This window comes from Choloepus didactylus, chromosome 18 (assembly GCF_015220235.1).
Source record: "Choloepus didactylus isolate mChoDid1 chromosome 18, mChoDid1.pri, whole genome shotgun sequence".
NCBI lineage: Eukaryota > Metazoa > Chordata > Mammalia > Pilosa > Megalonychidae > Choloepus > Choloepus didactylus.
In genome coordinates, this window is record NC_051324.1 from 60,764,900 (window position 1) to 60,787,087 (window position 22,188).

General features: G+C 36.6%; 1 protein-coding gene across 1 annotated transcript in view; it reads left to right on the forward strand.

Annotated features, from left to right (window-relative positions):
- The window catches only part of HELZ (helicase with zinc finger), a 219,813-nt gene that overhangs the window by 31,528 nt on the left and 166,097 nt on the right, over window positions 1-22,188 (forward strand). Inside the window, 1 exon segment of the mRNA XM_037810306.1 lies at window positions 1,803-1,839. Coding sequence (XP_037666234.1) covers window positions 1,803-1,839 — 37 coding nt within the window.

Genomic DNA, 22,188 nt, shown 5'->3' on the forward strand with positions numbered 1-22,188 from the left:
TGGAGGAAGAGCATTACAGGCAGAAGGAACAGTTAGTGCAAAGACCCTGAAGCAAGAGCATGCCTGCTACTTTTGAGAACAGCTAGGAGGCCATTGTGGCTGAGTATGCCAGAGGAGAGTAGTAGTAGTAGATGAATATGGAGATATTGTAGGGCCTTTAGGTCATTGTAAGGACTTTTGTTTTTACTCTGCGTGAGATAGGGAGCTATTGTGGGATTTTGAGCAGAGAAGTTCTTAATCTGATTTAACAAGAATAGTCTTGGCTTTTGTGTTGAGAATAGACTTCAAAGGAATAAAGGTAGATACAAGGGAACAAGTTTAGAGGCTGTTGGAATAATCGAGGTCAGAGATAATAGTGGCTCAGACTAAAATGTTAGCAGTGGAGATAGTGAGAAGTGGCTCGGTTTTAGTTATAATATGAAGGCAGAACAAATAACATTTCCTAATGGGTTGAGCGTGGGGAATGAGAGAACAGTCACAGATTTTTTTTGAGTGGTTTATTTGAGCAATTGGAAGAATGGAGTTTCCTTCAACTGGGATGAGAAGGCTGTGGATGGGGTACAGGTTTTGTGGGGAAAGATGTGAGTTCACTTTTAGGCATACTGAGTTTGATGTGTCATTGAGATATCCAAGTGGAGATGTTGAATAAGGAGTTTGGATATGCAAGTCTGAAGTTTGGGAAAAGGTCTGAACTAAAGATGTTAACTTAAGAGTCTTTGGCATATAGATGATATATGATGTCTTGAGCCTGGGTAAAATAACCAAGGAAATGAGTGTAGATGAAGAAAAGAGGACCAGGGTCTTAGTCTTGTGGCACTACAGTGTTAAGAGGTTGGGTAGAAGAAGGGGAACCAGGAGAGCTGCCTCAAGAGCAACCTGTGAGGTAAAAGGAAGACTAAGAGAGTAAGGTGTCTTGGAAGCCAGTGAAGAAAGTGTATCAAATGAGGGACTGTTTCAATAGTGTCAAATGCTACTAACAGATAAATATGAATTGAGAATTGATTGAGCCATGGTCATATTCAAATAGGTAACTATGGATACAGACTAGGTAGCTATCTGGATACAGCAGAGGTCATTGGTGACCTTAGTGAGAGCAGTTGCTGTGTAGTGGTGAAGTCTAATTAAAGAGGGTTTAAGATAATCACAGGAAAGGATTTAAGACATGACTGTAGACAACTCTTGAAGAGCTTTTGCCACAAAGCAGTGCAAAGAAAATGGAGTGGTAGCTGGTGGGAGAAGTGAAGTCAAGAGAAGGATTTTTTGTAGATGGGAGAAATAACAGCATGTTTGTATGTTTATAGGAATGAACCAATAGAAAGCAAAAAAAAAAAAAAAAAGTAGGAAAATAGAGAAGGCTTGCTGAAGTAATGTTCTTGAGTAGGCAACAGAGCAAGATCTGCACAAGTGGTAGGGTTGGCTTTAGAAAGGAGCTGGCTATTCATCTGGTATGCATGGATGCTGGGAGGTAGGTAGATGTAGATGTGGTGACATCTCATGGTTTCAGTTTTTTCAGTAAAGTCAGCTGAGAGTGAAGTTGGGGGATGAAGTTTTGGTGATTTGAGGTTAGAGAAGGTGAGAAATAGGACTGTGAGTAAATGGACTAGGGAAGGATAGTGTGATGTTTATTTGTAGAGTACCTTGTAATCCTCTGATAGCATATGAGGTTGCTTTGCTCTGCGCATATTAAATTTGCAACATTAAGGTTTAAACTTTGAAACAAAGCTGAGCTTCTTTTGGATAAAATAGATGTTACAAGCAGCCCTTGAGCTATTTAATTTTATCTTGTATCTTTTATTTTGCAGAAAAACTATGGGCAAGCTGATGAAGATTGTAGGCATGGTATGTTTAAAAATGAGACTCTTTTCTGAATTGGAGATTTTGAATTATATAATTGAGCAATAAGTTTGGGGTTTGATATTTTTCAATTGCTAATTTCAGAAGTGATTATAATATTTTTTAAAAACCATCTTTGGTGACTGGTGACTAATTTGGATGATGACTTTTCTGCTGTCTGGTACACTCGTGAATATTGTTGCTGTTCCTGAGTGTTGACATCCCATCACTTCTCTGGGAACATTGATAGTGTACTTTTATGTTTGTGTGAGTAATTGCAGTCAATAAGAGCCAAATTTTAAGAAATACAATACATACTAAAATATTAAATTGGATACATTGAAAGCTTGGGCCTATTCTTCCTAAATCCATCCCCTCTCCCCACCCTCCTACTTCATTGGAAGATTTTCCGTAGAGAAAAGAGACTGACTTCTTTAGTGCTTTTTCCTCTGTATTCTTTGGGGCAGGAAATTGAGATTAATAAGAGTCCTGCTCTTTTGGTACTCACAGAATAAGAATCCTTTTCTTCTTCACTGCTGCCAGTTCACTAGAATGAGTCTAGGAGCAAGTGGGTGAAGAAGAGTTCAGTGTAACTTCTCACATACCATTGGTGGAATTTTTTGCGCAGGCTCAGTGATTTGAATAATGTAATGTTTCATTTACTCAGAATTTGGGGGAGATGAGGTGTTTAGCATAAATTAATTTTTTTGATGCTAAGACTTACTCCTTTATGTCAAATCTATTATAGGTATTAACTATTTTTGTTATAAATCTTGCAAAATATATTACATTTTCCTGTTGGATATTGAAAATAATTTAACCATTTATTAAAGAGTCAGTGACCTCTTTAGGAGTTAATTAGAATTGCAGAAATATCTAGTACCATCTTCCTTAACACACACACACATACACACACATACATACATACATACACACAGATCCTGCTGTCTGTGGACGTTTTAACATTATTAATAAGCCAAATCATTCAGAGGATGGTGTTATTTCCCCTTCTTCCCCTGTCTGAAGAAATCATTGTTGTTAGCTTGCTATATTTTCCACAGCCTTCTCTATAGTGATAAACATAAATGTTTATAATATATAGATAGGGTTTTACCTTTAAAATTGTTTTTAAAAATTATAGTGCAGTCATCACAAGGCAGCATGCTTTCTTATTTTCCAGTATATAATGGATATCTTTCTAAGTCAATACACCAGCTCCAACTGTGGCTTAATATTCCATTGTTTGGATATGCCATAATTTATTTAGTCATTTCCATATTGATGGGTATTCAGGTGGTTTTAGATTTTTAGTCTGTCATTATAAACCCATTCTGACTTTGTTTCTATAGGATAATTTTAAAAGTTGGATTTTGGGTTAGGGAATGTTCTAGTTTGCCAATGCTGCCGGAATGCAAAACACCAGAAATGGATTGGCCTTTGTAAAAGAGGGTTTATTTGGTTACAGAGTTAGAGTCTTAAGGCCATAAAGTGTCCATCAACAAAGGGTACCTTCACTGAAGGATGGCCAGTGGTGTCCAGAAAATCTCTGTTAGCTGGGAAGGCACCTGGCTGGTGTCTGCTCCAAAGTTCTGTTTTCAAAATGGCTTTCTCCCAGGACGTTCCTCTCTAAGCTTCAGCTCCTCAAAAAATGTCACTCTTAGTTGCTCTTGGGGCATTTGTCCTCTCTTAGCTTCTCCGGAGCAAAAGTCTGCTTTCAAAGGCCGTCTCCACAATGTCTCTGTAAGCTGAAGCTCCTCTTTCAGCTCCAGTGTGTTCTTCAAAGTGTCCCTCTTGGCTGTAGTAAGCTCACTCCTTCTGTCTGATCTTATATAGTGCTCCAGTAATTTAATTCAGACCCAACCTGAATGGGCGGGCCAACACTTCCATGGAAATTATCCAGATTCATCACCCACAGTTGGGTGGGGCGCATCTCCACGGAAACACTCAAAGAATTAGAATCTAATTAACACTGATAGGTCTGCCCACACAAGAGTACATCAAAGATAATGGCGTTTGTGGGGACGTAATGCATTCAAACTGGCACAGGGAATATGTATTTGTAATTTTAATAGGCACTGTCAGATTAGTTTTCAACTGTATGTGCCCACCAGCAGTGTATAAGAATGACCATTCTTTATAATATCATTGACACTATGATGTATGAGAAATGGTCTGTTTAATTTCACATCTTTAAGTACCAGTGAGGCTGATCCAGTCTTCTCATTTTGGAAATGTGGAAACAAAAGTCCCGGAAGGTAAAATGACTTATGAAAAGTCACAGATGAGTGAATGCTGTCGGTGAAAGAACATATGGGAAAATGTTCCGTTTTTTTTCTATTAGTTGTTTTACTTAGCATTTTAAAAATAAGTATTGTTTTACAACTATTGAATTAGCAAAAGAAGAGCTTAACCAATGCTAATAAAAAGTTGTAATGAGATGAGTATACTCTTGTGTTATTGGTGGGGTATAAAGTGGAATGAAGCTTGGTAATATATGCTCACACCCTGAGACCCCACTAAACTCATTTCTGGGACATTATCCGAAGTAAATAATCTAATAGAAGGAAAAAGTTACATGCAGTATAGTGTTTGTTGCAGTGCTGTGTGTAAAAGTGAACAATTGGTTAGCTTGCAATAAGGGAGGAACTTATTAATTACATTCTGTGCATTCTTTGCTCCTATTTAAGTGATAAAACCTGGAAATGCTTAGTTTTCAGTAAATACAAAATCAGTGTATAAAAAAAGTTGTTCATTTGAAATAGACATTTGTAAATATTGGCCTACCTTATGTGAACATACTGGAAGTTTGTAGTGTTAGAGTTCTGCTATTATATGTAAATTTCTTTCTTTCCAATATTTCATAATTTTTTTTCTTTATTAGATAAATTGTGGGTTTATGGAACAATCATACATAAAATACAGGGTTCCCATACACCACCCTATTATTAACACCTTACATTGGTGTGGCACATTTGTTACAATTGATGATAGCACATTTTTATAATTTATTATTAACTACAGTTAATGATTTAACTTAGGGTTCACTATGTAGTGTAGTTCCATGGATTTTAAAACAAATTTTATTGTTACCACATATAAAATCTAACATTTCCCCTTTTAATTACATTCAGATATATGTATTTCAGTGCTATTAATTACATTCACAAGGTTGTACTGCCATCACCACCATCCATTACCAGAACATTTCCATCATTCCACATAGGATCCTGTCCATTTTAATCCTTAATTTCCCATTCCCTATCCCCACTCCATCCCCTGGTAACCTATATTCTAGATTTTGATTTTGTGAGTTTGCTTATTCTAATTGTTTAAAATCAGTGAGATCATACAATATTTGTCCTTTTTTTTTATTATTTTTTTAATCTTCATTTTGTTGAGATATATTCACATACCACGCAGTCATACAAAACAAATCGTACATTCAGTTGTTCACAGTACCATTACATAGTTGTACATTCATCACCTAAATCAATCCCCGACACCTTCATTAGCACACACACAAAAATAACAAGAATAATAATTAAAGTGAAAAAGAGCAATTGAAGTAAAAAAGAACACTGGGTACCTTTGTCTGTTTGTTTGTTTGTTTCCTTCCCCTATTTTTCTACTCATCCATCCATAAACTGGACAAAATGGAGTGTGGTCCTTACGGATTTCCCAATCCCATTGTCACCCCTCATAAGCTACATTTTTATACAATTGTCTTCGAGATTCATGGGTTCTGGGTTGTAGTTTGATAGTTTCAGGTATCCACCACCAGCTACCCCAATTCTTTAGAACCTAAAAAGGGTTGTCTAAATTGTGGGTAAGAGTGCCCACCAGAGTGACCTCGCGGCCCCTTTTTGGAATCTCTCTGCTACTGAAGCTTATTTCATTTCCTTTCACACCCCCCTTTTGGTCAAGATGTTCTCCATCCCACGATGCCAGGTCTACATTCCTCCCCGGGAGTCATATTCCACTTTGCCAGGGAGATTCACTCCCCTGGGTGTCTGATCCCACGTAGGGGGGAGGGCAGTGATTTCACCTTTCAAGTTGGCTTAGCTAGAGAGAGAGGGCCACATCTGAGCAACAAAGAGACATTCGGGAGGAGGCTCTTAGGCACAATTATAGGGAGGCCTAGCCTCTCCTTTATAGCAACCGCCTTCCCAAGGGTAAAACCTATGGTAGAGGGCTCAACCCATCAAACCACCAGTCCCCTATGTCTGTGGTCATGTTAGCAACCATCGAGGTGGGGTAGGCCAATACCCCTGCATTCTCCACAGGCTCCTCAAGGGGGCACTACATATTTTTTTCCTTGTTTTTTTTTTTTTTTCCCTAACTCTTTCTTCTTTTTTAAATCAACTGTATGGAAAAAAAAAAATTAAAAAAAAAAAAAGAACATACAGTAAAAGAACATTTCAAAGAGACCATAACAAGGGAATAAGAAAAAGACAACTAACCTAAGATAACTGCTTAACTTCCAACATGTTCCTACTTTACCCCAAGAAAGTTACCTAATATAGCAACATTTCTGTGAACTTGTTCCTACTATGTCCATCAGAAATTAACAGACCATAGTCATTCCTGAGCATCCCCAGAACGTTAAATAGCTTATCTGTTCTTCTTGGATTATTGTTCCTCCTTCCTTAATTGCTCTCTATTGCTAGTTCCCCTACATTCTACATTATAAACCATTTTTTTTTACATTTTTCAAAGTTCACATTAGTGGTAGCATATAATATTTCTCTTTTTGTGCCTGCCTTATTTTGCTCGGCATTATGTCTTCAGGGTTCATCCATGTTGTCATATGTTTCACGAGATCGTTCCTTCTTACTGCCGTGTAGTATTCCATCGTGTGTATATACCACATTTTATTTATCCACTTATCTGTTGAAGCACATTTGGGTTGTTTCCATCTCTTGGCAATTGTGAATAATGCTGCTATGAACATTGGCGTGCAGATATCTGTTCGTGTCACTGCTTTCCGACCTTCCGGGTATATACCGAGAAGTGCAATCACTGGATCGAATGGTAACTCTATATCTAGTTTTCTAAGGAACTGCCAGACTGACTTCCAGAGTGGCTGAACCATTATACAGTCCCACCAACAATGAATAAGAGTCCCAATTTCTCCACATCCCCTCCAGCATTTGTAGTTTCCTGTTTGTTTAATGGCAGCCACTCTAATCGGTGTTAGATGGTATCTCATTGTGGTCTTAATTTGCTTGTCTCTAATAGCTAGTGAAGCTGAACATTTTTTTCATGTGTTTCTTGGCCATTTGTATTTCCTGTTCAGAGAACTGTCTTTTCATATCTTTTGCCCATTTTATAATTGGGCTGTCTGTACTATTGTCATTGAGTTGTAGGATTTCTTTATATATGCAAGATATCAGTCTTTTGTCAGATACATGGTTTCCAAAAATTTTTTCCCATTGAGTTGGCTGCCTCTTTACCTTTTTGAGAAATTCCTTTGAGGTGCAGAAACTTCTAAGCTTGAGGAGTTCCCATTTATCTATTTTTTCTTTTGTTGCTTGTGCTTTGGTTGTAAAGTCTAGGAAGTGGCCGCCTAATACAATGTCTTGAAGATGTTTTCCTACATTATCTTCTAGGAGTTTTATGGTACTTTTTTTTTTTTTTTTTTTTTTTTTTTTTGTTTTTTTTTGTTTTTTTTTGTTTTTTTTTACTTTCGATTGTTTACAGCACCATTACATAGTTGTACATTCATCACCTAAATCAATCCCTGACACCTTCATTAGGACACACACAAAAATAACAAGAATAATAATTAGAGTGAAAAAGAGCAATTGAAGTAAAAAAGAACACTGGGTACCTTTGTCTGTTTGTTTCCTTCCCCTACTTTTCTACACATCAATCCATAAACTAGACAAAGTGGTGTTTGGTCCTTATGGCTTTCCCAATCCCATTGTCACCCCTCATAAGCTACATTTTTATACAACTGTCTTCGAGATTCATGGGTTCTGGGTTGTAGTTTGATAGTTTCAGGTATCCACCACCAGCTACCCCAATTCTTTAGAACCTAAAAAGGGTTGTCTAAAGTGTGCATAAGAGTGCCCACCAGAGTGACCTCTCGGCTCCTTTTGGAATCTCTCTGCCACTGAAGCTTATTTCATTTCCTTTCACATCCCCCTTTTGGTCAAGAAGATGTTCTCCGTCCCACGGTGCCAGGTCTACATTCCTCCCTGGGAGCCACATTCCACGTTGCCAGGGAGATTCACTTCCCTGGGTGTCTGATCCCACGTAGGGGGGAGGGCAGTGATTTCACCTTTCAAGTTGGCTTAGCCAGAGAGAGAGGGCCACATCTGAGCAACAAAGAGGCATTCAGGAGGAGACTCTTAGGCACAAATACAGGGAGGCCTAGCCTCTCCTTTGCAGCAACCGTCTTCCCAAGGGTAAAACTTATGGTAGAGGGCTCAACCCATCAAACCACCAGTCCCCTAGGTCTGTGGTCATGCTAGCAACCATGGAGGTGGGGCAGGCGAATACCCCTGCATTCTCCACAGGCTCCTCAAGGGGGCACCACATCTTTTTTCTTTTTTTTTTTTTTTTTTTTCCCTTGTTTGTCTTTTTTCTCTTTTTTCTCTTTTTTTTTTTTTTTTAACTTTCCCTTCTTTTTTCAAATCACCTGTATGAAAAAAAAAGTTAAAAAGAAAACAAACATACAATAAAAGAGCATTTCAAAGAGACCATAGCAAGGGAGTAAGAAAAAGACAACTAACCTAAGATAACTGCTTAACTTCCAACATGTTCCTACTTTACCCCAAGAAAGTTACATAATATAGCAACATTTCAGTGAACTTGTTCCTACTACAACCATCAGAAATTAACAGACCATAGTCATTTCTGGGCATCCCCAGAACGTTAAATAGCTTATCTGTTCTTCCTGGATTATTGTTCCCCCTTCCTTAATTGCTCTCTACTGCTAGTTCCCCTACATTCTACATTATAAACCATTTGTTTTACATTTTTCAAAGTTCACATTAGTGGTAGCATATAATATTTCTCTTTTTGTGCCTGGCTTATTTCGCTCAGCATTATGTCTTCAAGGTTCATCCATGTTGTCATATGTTTCACCAGATCGTTCCTTCTTACTGCCGCGTAGTATTCCATCGTGTGTATATACCACATTTTATTTATCCACTCATCTGTTGAAGGACATTTGGGTTGTTTCCATCTCTTGGCAATTGTGAATAATGCTGCTATGAACATTGGCGTGCAGATATCTGTTCGTGTCACTGCTTTCCGATCTTCCGGGTATATACCGAGGAGTGCAATCGCTGGATCGAATGGTAGCTCTATATCTAGTTTTCTAAGGAACTGCCAGACTGACTTCCAGAGTGGCTGAACCATTATACAGTCCCACCAACAATGAATAAGAGTTCCAATTTCTCCACATCCCCTCCAGCATTTGTAGTTTCCTGTTTGTTTAATGGCAGCCATTCTAACCGGTGTTAGATGGTATCTCATTGTGGTCTTAATTTGCATCTCTCTAATAGCTAGTGAAGCTGAACATTTTTTCATGTGTTTCTTGGTCATTTGTATTTCCTCTTCAGAGAACTGTCTTTTCATATCTTTTGCCCATTTTATAATTGGGCTGTCTGTACTATTGTCATTGAGTTGTAGGATTTCTTTGTATATGCAAGATATCAGTCTTTTGTCAGATACATGGTTTCCAAAAATTTTTTCCAATTGAGTTGGCTGCCTCTTTACCTTTTTGAGAAATTCCTTTGAGGTGCAGAAACTTCTAAGCTTGAGGAGTTCCCATTTATCTATTTTTTCTTTTGTTGCTTGTGCTTTGGTTGTAAAGTCTAGGAAGTGGCCGCCTAATACAATGTCTTGAAGATGTTTTCCTACATTATCTTCTAGGAGTTTTATGGTACTTTCTTTTATATTGAGATCTTTGGTCCATTTTGAGTTAATTTTTGTGTAGGGTGTGAGGTAGGGGTCCTCTTTCATTCTTTTGGATATGGATATCCAACTCTCCCAGCCCCATTTGTTGAAAAGACCATTATGACTCAGATCATTGACTTTGGGGGCCTTAACAAATATCAGTCGGCCATAGATCTGAGGGTCTATCTCTGAATTCTCAATTCGATTCCATTGATCTATATGTCTATCTTTGTGCCAGTACCATGCTGTTTTGACAACTGTCGCTTTATAATAAGCTTCAAAGTCAGGGAGTGTAAGTCCTCCCACTTCGTTTTTCTATTTTAGAGTGTCTTTAGCAATTCGAGGCATCTTCCCTTTCCAAATAAATTTGATAAGTAGCTTTTCCAAGTCTGCAAAGTAGGTTGTTGGAATTTTGATTGGGATTGCATTGAATCTGTAGATGAGTTTGGGTAGAATTGACATCTTAATGACATTTAGCCTTCCTATCCATAAACATGGAATATTTTTCCATCTTTTAAGGTCCCCTTCTATTTCTTTTAGTAGAGTTATGTAGTTTTCTTTGTATAGGTCTTTTACATCTTTGGTTAAGTTTATTCCTAGGTACTTGATTTTTTTAGTTGCTATTGAAAACGATGTCTTTTTCTTGAGTGTCTCTTCAGTTTGTTCATTTCTAGCATATAGAAACATTACTGACTTATGTGCATTAATCTTGTATCCCGCTACGTTGCTAAATTTATTAGCTCTAGTAGCTGTATCGTCGATTTCTCAGGGTTTTCCAGATATAAGATCATATCATCTGCAAACAATGACAGTTTTACTTCTTCTTTTCCAATTTGGATGCCTTTTATTTCTTTGTCTTGCCGGATTGCCCTGGCTAGCACTTCCAGCACAATGTTGAATAACAGTGGTGACAGCGGGCATCCTTGTCTCGTTCCTGATCTTAGAGGGAAGGCTTTCAGTCTCTCACCATTGAATACTATGCTGGCTGTGGGATTTTCATATATGCTCTTTATCATATTGAGGAAATTTCCTTCAATTCCTACCTTTTGAAGTGTTTTTATCAAAAACAGATGTTGGATTTTGTCGAATGCTTTTTCAGCATCTATTGAGATGATCATTTGATTTTTCCCTTTCGAATTGTTAATGTGTTATAATACACTGATTGATTTTCTTATGTTGAACCATCCTTGCATGCCTGGAATGAACCCCACTTGGTCATGGTGTATGATTTTTTTAATGTGTCTTTGGATTCGATTTGCAAGTATTTTGTTGAGGATTTTTGCATCTATATTCATTAGGGAGATTGGCCGGTAGTTTTCCTTTTTTGTAGCATCTTTGCCTGGTTTTGGTATTAGATTGATGTTAGCTTCATAAAATGAGTTAGGTAGTGTTCCATTTTCTTCAATGTTTTGAAAGAGTTTGAGTAAGATTGGTGTCAGTTCTTTCTGGAAAGTTTGGTAGAATTCCCCTGTGAAGCCAGGGGCATTTATTTGTGGGAAGCTTTTTGATGACTGATTGGATCTCTTTGCTTGTGATGGGTTGATTGAGGTCTTCTATTTCTTCTCTGGTCAGTCTAGGTTGTTCATATGTTTCCAGGAAATTGTCCATTTCCTCTACATTATCCAGTTTGTTGCCATACAGTTGTTCATAGTATCCTCTTATAATTTTTTAAATTTCTTCAGGATCTGCAGTTATGTCACCTTTTTCATTCATTATTTTGTTTATATGGGTCTTCTATCTTTTTGATTTTGTCAGTCTAGCTAGGGGCTTGTCAGTCTCGTTGATCTTCTCAAAGAACCAACTTTTGGTGATATTTATCCTCTCTATTGTTTTTTCGTTCTCTATGTCATTTTTTTCTGTTTTAATCCTTGTTATTTCTTTTCTTCTACTTGGCTTAGATTGGTTTGCTGTTCATTTTCTAGCTTCTTCAGTTGATCCATTAGTTCTTTGATTTTGGCTCCTTCTTCCTTTTTAATATATGCGTTTAGTGCTATAAGTTTCCCCCTCAGTACTGCTTTTGCTGCATCCCGTAGGTTTTGGTATGTTGTGTTCTCATTTTCATTCGTCTCTATATATTTAGCAATTTCTCTTGCTATTTCTTCTTTAACCCACTGATTGTTTAGGAGTGTGTTGTTTAACCTCCAGGTATTTGTTTATTTTCTAAGTCTCTGATGGTTATTGACTTCTAATTGTATTCCATTGTGGTCAGAGAATGTGCTTTGAATAATTTGAATCTTTTTAAATTTATTGAGGCTTGTTTTATGTCCCAGCACATGATCTATTCTGGAGAAAGTTCCATGAGCACTAGAGAAGAATGTGTTTTCTGGTGATTTGGGATGTAATGTTCTGTATATGTCTGTTAAATCCAATTCATTTATCAGATTGTTTAGGTTTTCAATTTCCTTATTGGACTTTTGTCTGGTTGATCTATCTATAGGAGAGAGTGATGTGTTGAAGTCTCCCACAATTATTGTGGAAATATCAATTGCTTCCTTTAGTTCTGCCAGTGTTTGTCTCATGTATTTTGTGGCACCTTGATTGGGTGCATAAACATTATGATTGTTATTTCTTCTTGTTGACTTGCCCCTTTTGTTAGTATGTAGTGGCCTTCTTTGTCTCTCCTAACATCCTTGCATTTAAAGTCTATTTTATTTGAGATTAATGTTGCTACTCCTGCTTTCTTTTGGCTGAGGCTTGCATGAAATATTTTTTTCCATCCTTTCACTTTCCATTTCTTTGTGTCCCCGTGTCTAAGATGAGTCTCTTGTATACAACATGTTGATGATTCATATTTTTTGATCCATTCTGCCAATCTGTATCTTTTCATTGGGTAGTTTAATCCATTTACATTCAACGTTATTACTGTGAAGGCATTTCTTGAATCAGCATCTTATCCTTTGCTTTATGTTTGTCATATATATTTTTTCCCTCTCTCTCTTAATGTCCTTTAACGTACCCATACTGAACCTCTTTAGTACTGAAACTTTCTCCATCTCTCTCTCTCCTTTCTTTGTTTCTCTGTCAGTAGGGCTCCCTTTAGTGTCTCAAGTAGGACAGGTCTCTCCTTAGCAAATTCTCTCTGCATTTGTTTGTCTGTGAAAAATTCAAGCTCTCCCTCAAATTTGAAGAAGAGCTTTGCTGGATAAAGAATTCTTGGTTGGCAGTTTTTCTCTCTCAGAATTTTGAATATGTCATGCCACTGCCTTCTCACCTCCATGGTGGCCGCTGAGTAGTCACTGCGTAGTCTTATGCTGTTTCCTCTGTATGTGATGAATTGCTTTTCTCTTGCTGCTTTCAGAACTTGCTCCTTCTCTTCTGTATTTGACAGTGTGATCAGAATATGTCTTGGAGTGGGTTTATTTGGATTTATTCTATGTGGAGTTCGCTGGGCATTTATGATTTGTGTATTTATGGTGTTTAGAAGATTTGGGCAGTTTTCCCCAACAATTTCTTTGAATACTCTTCCTAGACCTTTATCCTTCTCTTCCCATTCTGGAACACCAGTGAGTCTTATATTTGGACATTTATATTATCTATCATATCCCTGAGGTCCATTTCAATTTTTTCGTTTTTTTCCCCCATTCTTTCTTTTGTTCTTTCATTTCCTGTTCTTTCGTCCTCCAGGTCACTGATTTTGCGGTTCAGCTTCCTCTGGTTTTGTACTATTGAGTATCCAGAATCTTTTTCATTTGGTCAACAGTTTCTTTTATTTCCATAAGATGGTCTATTTTTTTTTTTACTCTTGCAGTTTCTTCTTTATGCTCTTCTAGGGTCTTCTTCATGTCCTTTATATCCTGTGCCATACTCTTCTTTGTGTCCTTTATATCCTGTGCCATGGTCTCGGTATTCATCTTTAGTTCTTTGATTAATTGCCCCAAGTACTGTGTCTCCTCTGTTCTTTTGATTTGGGTGCCTGGGCTTGGGTTATCCATATCGTCTGTGTTTTTCATATGCTTTAAAATTTTCTGTTATTCTTTGCCACTTGGCATTTGCTTGACTTGATAGGGTTCTTTTAGGATTTGTAGACCGATTAAAACCCTTATCTCTAATTTGTCAGATCTACAGCTTCATGGAGTACACCTTCTGTATCTAACCAGGAGGTGGCGTCCGCAAGCCACCTGTTCCCCTCTTGCCAGCTCTCCCCCACTTTTTCTTTCTGGTGAGTAGGGGTGTGAGTTTTGTGAGGTCAATTGGTGCACCAAGCTTGCGGGTGTAGGTGGTGTTGCCCACCCCGCATATGGGGCGTGTGTCTGAGTGGTTAGGGAGGAGGGGGCGACTTTAATAATCAGATCTCCCTGGTGTTCCTGGAAATTTAAAGCTGTTGTAATAGTCTAATCCTTCAGTTCAGTCTTGCCACAGTTTGTTTCTGCCACTGACTCACAAGTCCTTGGTATTGGCATGTGGTCCCTGGGACTTGCAAGTGGGTCGCTCTTCCAAGCTGTGCACTGCTAGGTCGTCTGTTGAGGGATGACTGTGTTATGTCACAGGTGAGCGCCTTACCCCCAGGGTGTTTCCGGGCTGCAGGGCTGTGTAGGGGCGTTCCCAGTCTGCTGAAAGGTTAGAGATTTCGCTGATCTCAGCTGTTCAACGCATTCATGAGTGTTGTATGAAGTATGCCCAAAGTCAAATTGCTCTGCGGTGTCCGGTCCACGTAGTTCCTGGCTTTCTACCTACTGAGTGGATTATCCAGCTTCTGGGCCCCACCAAGAAGGAATTCACAGATGGGACTAAGATGGTTCTGACAGGGTCACCGCTCTGATGGGGACGCTGCTCCGCATACTTTACACAGAAGAATCTCAGTGCAGGGGAACTAGCCCTGCTTTTAATTCTTTTGGGTATGTACTGAGTAATGGAATAGCTGGTTCATATGGTAATTCTATACTTAGCTTTCTGAGGAACCATTAAACTGTCTTCCACAGTGGTTGCACCATTTTATATTGCTACCAGTGGTGAATAAATGTTCCTGTTTCTCCACATCCTCTCCAATACTTGTTATTTTCCATTTTTTTAATGGTAGCTATTCTAATGGGTGTGTATTGGTGTCTCAGTGTGGTTTTGATTTGCATTTCCCTGATGGCTAATGATGTTGAGCATCTTTTCATGTGCTTTCTGGTCATTTGTATATCCTCTTTGGAGAGATGTCTGTTCAAATCTTTGGCCCATTTTTTGATTCGGTTGTCCTTTTGTTGTTTAGTTGAAGGATTTCTTTATGTACTCTGGATATTAATTCTTTATTGGATACATGGTTTCTAAGTGTTTTCTCCTATTGTGTAGGTTGTCGTTTTACTTTCATGATAAAGTTCTTTAAGGCACAAAAATTTTTAATTTTGGTGAGGTCTCATTTATCTGTTTTTCCTTTTGTTTCTTGTGCTTTGGGTGTAAAGTCTAAGAAGCCATTGCCTAACACAAGGTCCTGAAGGTTGTCCCTGTGTTTTTTTTCCTAGGATTTTAATAGTTCTCTTATATTTAGGTTTTTGATTCATTTTGAGTTGGATATTTATATAAGTGTGAGGTAGGGGTTTTCCTTTTTTTTTTTTTTTTTTTTTTGCAAATGGACATTCAATTTTCTCAGCATCATTTGTTGAAAAGTCTTTACTTTCCAAATTGAGTGGTCTTTGCCCCCCTTGTCAGAAATCAGTTGGCCATACATGTGAGGGTTGATTTCTGAGCTCTCAATTCTGTTCCATTAGTCTATGTCTGTCCTTGTGCCGGTACCATGCTGTTTTGATTACTGTGGTTTTGTAATAAAATTTGAGATGGGGAAGTGGGAGTTCTGCAGTTCTTCTTTTTCAAGATGGCTTTGGCTGTTTGGGACCCCTTCACCTTCCATATAAATTTGTTGATAGGCTTTTTCCATTTCTGCGAAGAAGGCTATTGGAATTATAATTGGGATTGCATTCAATCTATAAATTACATTGGGTAGGATTGACATCTTAATGATATTTAGGCTTCCAATCCATAAACATGGAATGTCTCCATTTATTTAGGTTCTTCTTTGATTTCTTTTAGCAATGTTTTATAGCTTTCTGTAAACAAGGCCTTTATATCCTTTGTAAGATTTATTCCTAGATATGTGATTCTTTTAGTTTTTATTGTGAATGGAATTTTTTAAAGCACTTTTATTGAGATATATTCACATACTGTTATTTACAGAATCATCTTATAGTTGTGCATCCATCACCCTGATCAGCCCTTGAACACATTCATTACTCCAAAAAAAAAAAAAAATAAATAAATAAATAAAAATAAGAGTAAAAACACAACACCCAAAACATCCCATTCTCCCCCATCCCCTCCTATTATTCGTTTACTTTTGTGCCCATTTTTCTATTCATCTGTCCATAAACTGGATAAAGGGAGTGTGAGCCACAAGGTTTTCACAATGACATGGATATACCATATAAGCTATATAGTCATAGTAGTCTTCAAGAATCAAGGCTACTGGATTACAGTTCAGCATTTTCAGGTATTTCCTTCTAGCTATTCCAATACACTAGAAACTAAAAAGGAATATCTATATAATGCATATGAATAAACTCCAGAATGACCTCTTGACTCCATTTGAAATCTCCCAGCCACTGAAATTTTATTTTGTTTCATTTTCCTTCCCTCTTTTGGTCAAGAAGATGTTCTTAATTCCACGATGCCAGGTCCAGGCTCATCCCCGGGAGTCAAGTCCTGCGTTGCCAGGGAGATTAACACCCCTGGGAGTCATGTCCCATGTAGTGTGGGAGGGCAGCGAGTCCAGCTGCTGAGGTGGCTTAGAGAGAGAGCCCACATATGAGCAACAAAAGAGGTCCCGTGGCGGTGACTCTTAGGCACAATTATAAGTAGGCTTAGCCTCTCCTTTGCAGTAACAGTCTTCATAAGGGCAAGCCCCAAGATTGAGAGCTCAGTCTATTAAATTACTAATCCCCAGTTCTTGAAATTATAAGGAATTCCACAGGTGTGTAAGTTTAATATTTCCTCATTTTCCCCCAGTCCCTCAAGGGGACTTTGCAAATACTTTTTTTTTTTTTTCTGTGCCCAGATTACTCTGGGATATATTGGGGCATGAATGGAATATTTTTCTTGATTTCATTCCTTGTGAATAAAAACTCTACCGATTTTTGTGTGTCGATCTTGTACCCTGCCGGTTTGCTGAATTCATTTATTAGTTCTAGGAGCTTTGTTGTGGATTTTTCAGGATTTTCTGTGTATAGGATAATATTATCTGCAAGTAGGGAAAGTTTTTCTTCTTCCTTTCCAATTTAGGTGCCTTTTATTTCTTGCTTAATTGCTCTGGCAAGAACTTCCAATACATTGTTGAATAACAATGGTGACAGTGGGCATCCTTGTCTTGTTCCTGATCTTAGAGGGAAAGCTTTCAGACTTTCACCGTTAAGTAGGATGTTAGCTATGGGCTTTTCATGTATGTCCTTTATCATATAGAAGTTGTTTCCTTTTATTCCTTGTGTTCTAAGTGTTTTTATCAAGAAAGGTTGCTGCCAAGGCAACACTTGCTTTGTTTGGGGAAATGCTTTTTGTGTTTATATTAATAAAAGAAATTAGATTGAAAAAATTCTCTACTGTTTTACATGTTATAATAATAGTAATAAATAACAGTTGAGAATTTTTTATTCTACTACCAAGTTTTTTGTTTCTGTTTGTTATAAGATTTTTTATTACTTAATGAGTAATTATTAGTAAAGTTGTTTTAGGTATTTTATTTTTTTTTTTTTTTTTTTTTTTTTAAATTCAGTTTTATTGAGTTATATTCACATACCATATAATCATCCACAGTGTACAATGTTTATTCTTAAATAGTGATCTTGATACCATTTTTGCCCAAACCTAATATGCTTTTTAAATTGTCGTCATTCAGCAACATCTGTTGCAAAAATATGCATTCTTTGAGGCCAGTGGTTCTAAATTAGGGGTGAATTTGCCTGCTAGGAGGCATTTAGCAACATCTAGAGACATTTTGGTTGTCATACTGGAAGAGGGTGCTTTTGGCATCTTAGTGGTAGAGACCAGGGTTGCTACTCAACATTCTACCGTGTACAGGTAAGGAGTTATCCTGCTGAATGTACTCTATGTTTTGTTTTATATGTTTGAAGTTATTTCAGAAACATAAAAATACTACCTTAAAGACAGAAACAATAACTTCCTAATAAAATCTTAAACCAAATGTCATGGTGTATATATAGTTCTCTGTTTGTTTTAGGTATTTTAATACATCAAAAAAAAAAAGAAGAGGTGTTGTATTTTGTCAAATGCTTCTTCTGCATCAATTGAGATGATTGTTTTTTTTTTTTCCTTCATTGTGTTAATGGTAGTGCATTGCATTAATTGATTTTCTCATGTTGAATGATCATGTTATTTTTGTGGTAAGGTAAAATACCATGGTTAGGCAGTCAGCCAGTAATAAAAGCAAGTCTAGGATCTCTCTATGTGTTAATTATTATACTGCTTTGTAATGCCAGGATGCTTCTAGGAATAGGATGGATAGGCCCTATCTTACTGGCCCCAGACTGATGAGTACTTAAGTTTGTATTTTATATGCAGTGTAGTCTTGATGTTTGTTCCCTTACTGTCCAGCTATCAGTTTGCATTCCTAGCAATTCTTAACATTCCTCATTGCAGCTTCTCTCTTTTCTTTTCTCTCTTGCTGCTTCAGACCTGCAGTCAGGCTAGTCTTAGTCATAGAAATAAAAACAAAAAAAGATTTACTTCATTTATTTTTTCCAAGTTATTCTAAATAATTATAGAAATCATGGCATTTATTCTTGAATACTTCAGTTTACATCTCTAAAAAATAGGGCATTACACATAACCATGATAATAAAATTAATGAAATATTATCTAAAACTCAGTCCAGAATCAGAATTACCCAATTTTCCCTAAAATATTCTTGTAGCTGATTTGTTCAAATCAGGAGCTAATCAAGGAGTCATAATATTTTAAAATTGGAATTCTGCTTCAGTAAGGGCAAATGGTGTGTGAGTGTGGATGCAATAATGGATGTCTTGAAAATAAAATGTACAAATGCTCTAAGTTAATGGATTTCAGTCTGAGTTTAGGATTATATTCTGGATAGTGAAGGTTGCCAGTCTGGGGAACAGCAGATAAATGAGTTGGTCAAACCATTTTTCATTATGTAAACATAAATTGCATTTTGGTTAACAGAAGAACTTTCATGAAAAAAATTACTCTTTTTTCTACCCTTGAAATATTCATTGTCTAGGAAGCATACATTTTTTTACACTAACTTGAATATGACAAAATGGAGTGAGGTAAATGGAGAAAAATGAAATCAAAAGAAAGCAATGTTATCCACTAAAAGAGTACTGATTCATATAATATGTAGGTCAAACCCGATCATCATACACATGCACGAGAAATTTGTATAAGGCTGCAAGATTTTTAAGTCCTAATTGAAAGTGTGGTTAATTTAAGAAATCATCATGATAAGCAAAGGAGTTTGGGCCATCTACTGATGTTTATTATAATGGTACTTGACCTGTGAAGTAAATATTTCAATAACACAGCCATCACTTCTGGATTGGAGGCTGACTGTATTTAAAGGCAAAATGATAGGTGATTGATTGAACTTTTTACACTCTCCTTGAGGGGGACAGTGCCATCTTTAACAACCTTCCTTCTCAGAAGAGTTTTGATAAAATAGTTTTTATGGTAATTAAAAAAATATTTACTTTGAAAAATATTTTGGTATAAAAGGGTAACACTATTCAGAATTATCTCTGGGTCAAGCTCTTTGAAATATTCTATTTAATCACATTGTATTTATTACATGTATTTATTACATGTATTATGTACTTTTATTTAATCACATTGCATTCAAGTTTACCTGTGTGGAAATAGGCTTTGTGAAATTAAGTCAGTTGCTTCAGAGAACAGAGCCAGTCTGAGGGGAACTGGGATTTTGAAGTGAGGTCTTTCTGATCTGAAAGGCCATGCTACTCTTCATTATCCTAAACTACTGCCTGTGTATTCTTCAGGTTTTTGCAGACATTATCCAGTTCGGCCTAACAATCTTGGAAAAAGGCAAATAAAGTGTTATTTTTAAATTCTGGAAATGAAAGACTGGGGCTCAAGATTACCTAGATGATTATTAGTGGAGAAGAGTCAAGAATTTGGGCCTTGAATCTTCTAGTCCATCCCGTGTTTTTTTCCTGTTCTCCGGACTTTTAAAAATAGAAATGAATTCTAATAACATTAAAAAAACTCACTGTTCTGTAGATGCAGTTACATGTTTTAAATGGTCTTATATTTAGGTTGTTCAGAGTAAAGATTTAAGTTATGGAATATTGACTGGGGGGACAGAATATAAATTAGGAAGTGAAAGTTTATATAATGGTTGAGTTAAGTTTGAGGACTGTATCCTCTAAACATGCAAGCTGTGTTTTATATGAGTAAGTGTTTAAGTAAGCAGTAGTCTGAATTTATGTAAACTTCATTGCAAAAGTCTCATAATGGCTATATGATTGCCCTTCTGGCTCTAGGCATTTTCTGAATTATGCAGGTTGTCAGCTATAGCCAGAGTATCATTTCTGATATACTTTGTGTTGTTTGTGACTCATGGAATAAATATTTGTTAGTGTTAATTTCATTTTAATTGAAATTATATATACACATAAAAGGTGAAGATTTAGAATGAATAGTATTTTGCCTTGTAAAATCTCAGTAAATACCTATGTACCAAGGAGGGGGCTGGAATTAAGGATTATTGTTTACACCTGAACAGAGCTCTCTCCCATAGAGCAAAGAAAATAGCCAGAAGAGTAGTAAAATGTGACTGTTTTTCTAAATAAGCAAATCAGCTATGGAAACTGTGAAGCAAGGGAGTATCTTAGCAGAGGATTTGAGCAAATCTTACTTTTTCCACAATCAAGATTTCTTTCTAGTGCTTATAACAGACGGGGTGAATTGATGACTTCTGAAATAGAAAAGGTGATGTTGGAGAAGTTTTAAGATTTAAAAAATACAGTTAAATGGACCATTTTCTATAGAAAAGGCTTCTTAACTGGTTATTGAACAGCTGACAGAGGCTAACTCTGCTATACCTGCATTGCAAATGTATCTCTGAAATTAGGATTCTTTCTAAAGAGGAAGAGGAAGGTGCTGCAAAGCAGCAGATTCTCTCTCCCTTTTACGCACAGTGTAGGACAGGCTGCTTAACAGTGCCTTAAGTAAAAAGTTTATTCAAGCATGCAGGTAAAATAAAAACCTTTTATGATGTTACAGACAACCAGGTTTCAGGTTCGTTTTTATACTTAATTGAGTTGTCAGCTTTTTACTGTTTATAATTATTTTATTTATATAATAATGAGGAATTTGAGAGACTTTAAAGTACTTAGCTCTAATCTTTAAACTTGAACACTGGAAATAAACCAGGAAAAATTACTTGTTTTTCTGTAGTATGAACACATATACAAGGAAGGAATTCAGAAGTCTTTGTAGAAATGGTACTTCCAAACATAAACAATAAGATTTTAACTTAAAAGCTCATTGTACACCCAAGGAGAGTGTTAGATCACAAAGATTCTTGTGACCAGAGAAAGGCCTGAATATTGAAAGGGAGCAAGGGAGCAGGGATTTTTAAAAATTTAAGTACGTCATATAATTTAAAGCTGGAGATGAAGTATTCAAAAGAGGTCTAGATAATACCTAACATTAAATACTGTGGGAGCTTTTCATTTTTCCTTATATATTTTATCTGCAAAAGACCTTGGTAGGAAAAGTGTAAAATGTCACAAAAGCTGCAGCCCATATGTTCAGAAGCATTTATTTATTACAGTTGGATGGGAAGGGCATGGGAAAGGGGAGAGAAGGAAGAGAAGATGGGAGGGAAAAAACCCACCCACCTAGTTTGGCAAAAGGGTCACTGGTGAGATATTTGCCACTGTGTTGTTACTCTGGTTTATATTATACTTTTTGATACTTGTAACAAATGGACATTTTGACCTCCTTCTTCTAATAACTTGATTTAGGCCTTCCATTATTTGGAGTCTATTATATGTTTTTGCAAAAAAAAAAAGGTAAGTTAAATATGTATGTATAAATAAATATAACTATATGCGTGGCAAATGAGTTTATTATCAAAATTAAAGAGAATTTTGAAAGGAAAGAGAATTTGAAAGGAATTTATTTTCAATTTTGATTCAGTTCCTGAAGTTTTGGTGGTTCTGAGAGCATGATTATATCCAAGGAGTGAATGATTTTGCTTAATTAATGATGAAAAGATTTAGAGTTTATGGTAATTAAAAAAATTCCTATTTTGGGAAAAATATTTTATTTGCCCTAGGCTAAGCTCTTCAATAAAAAGCTTTAGAAATAATTAAGGATTTGGTAAAAGAAATACCTTATATGGTCTTGTTACTGAGAAAATAGAGAACGATACTTAACATTTATTATACTTTAAGCTTGTTTTAAGATTACCTTTCT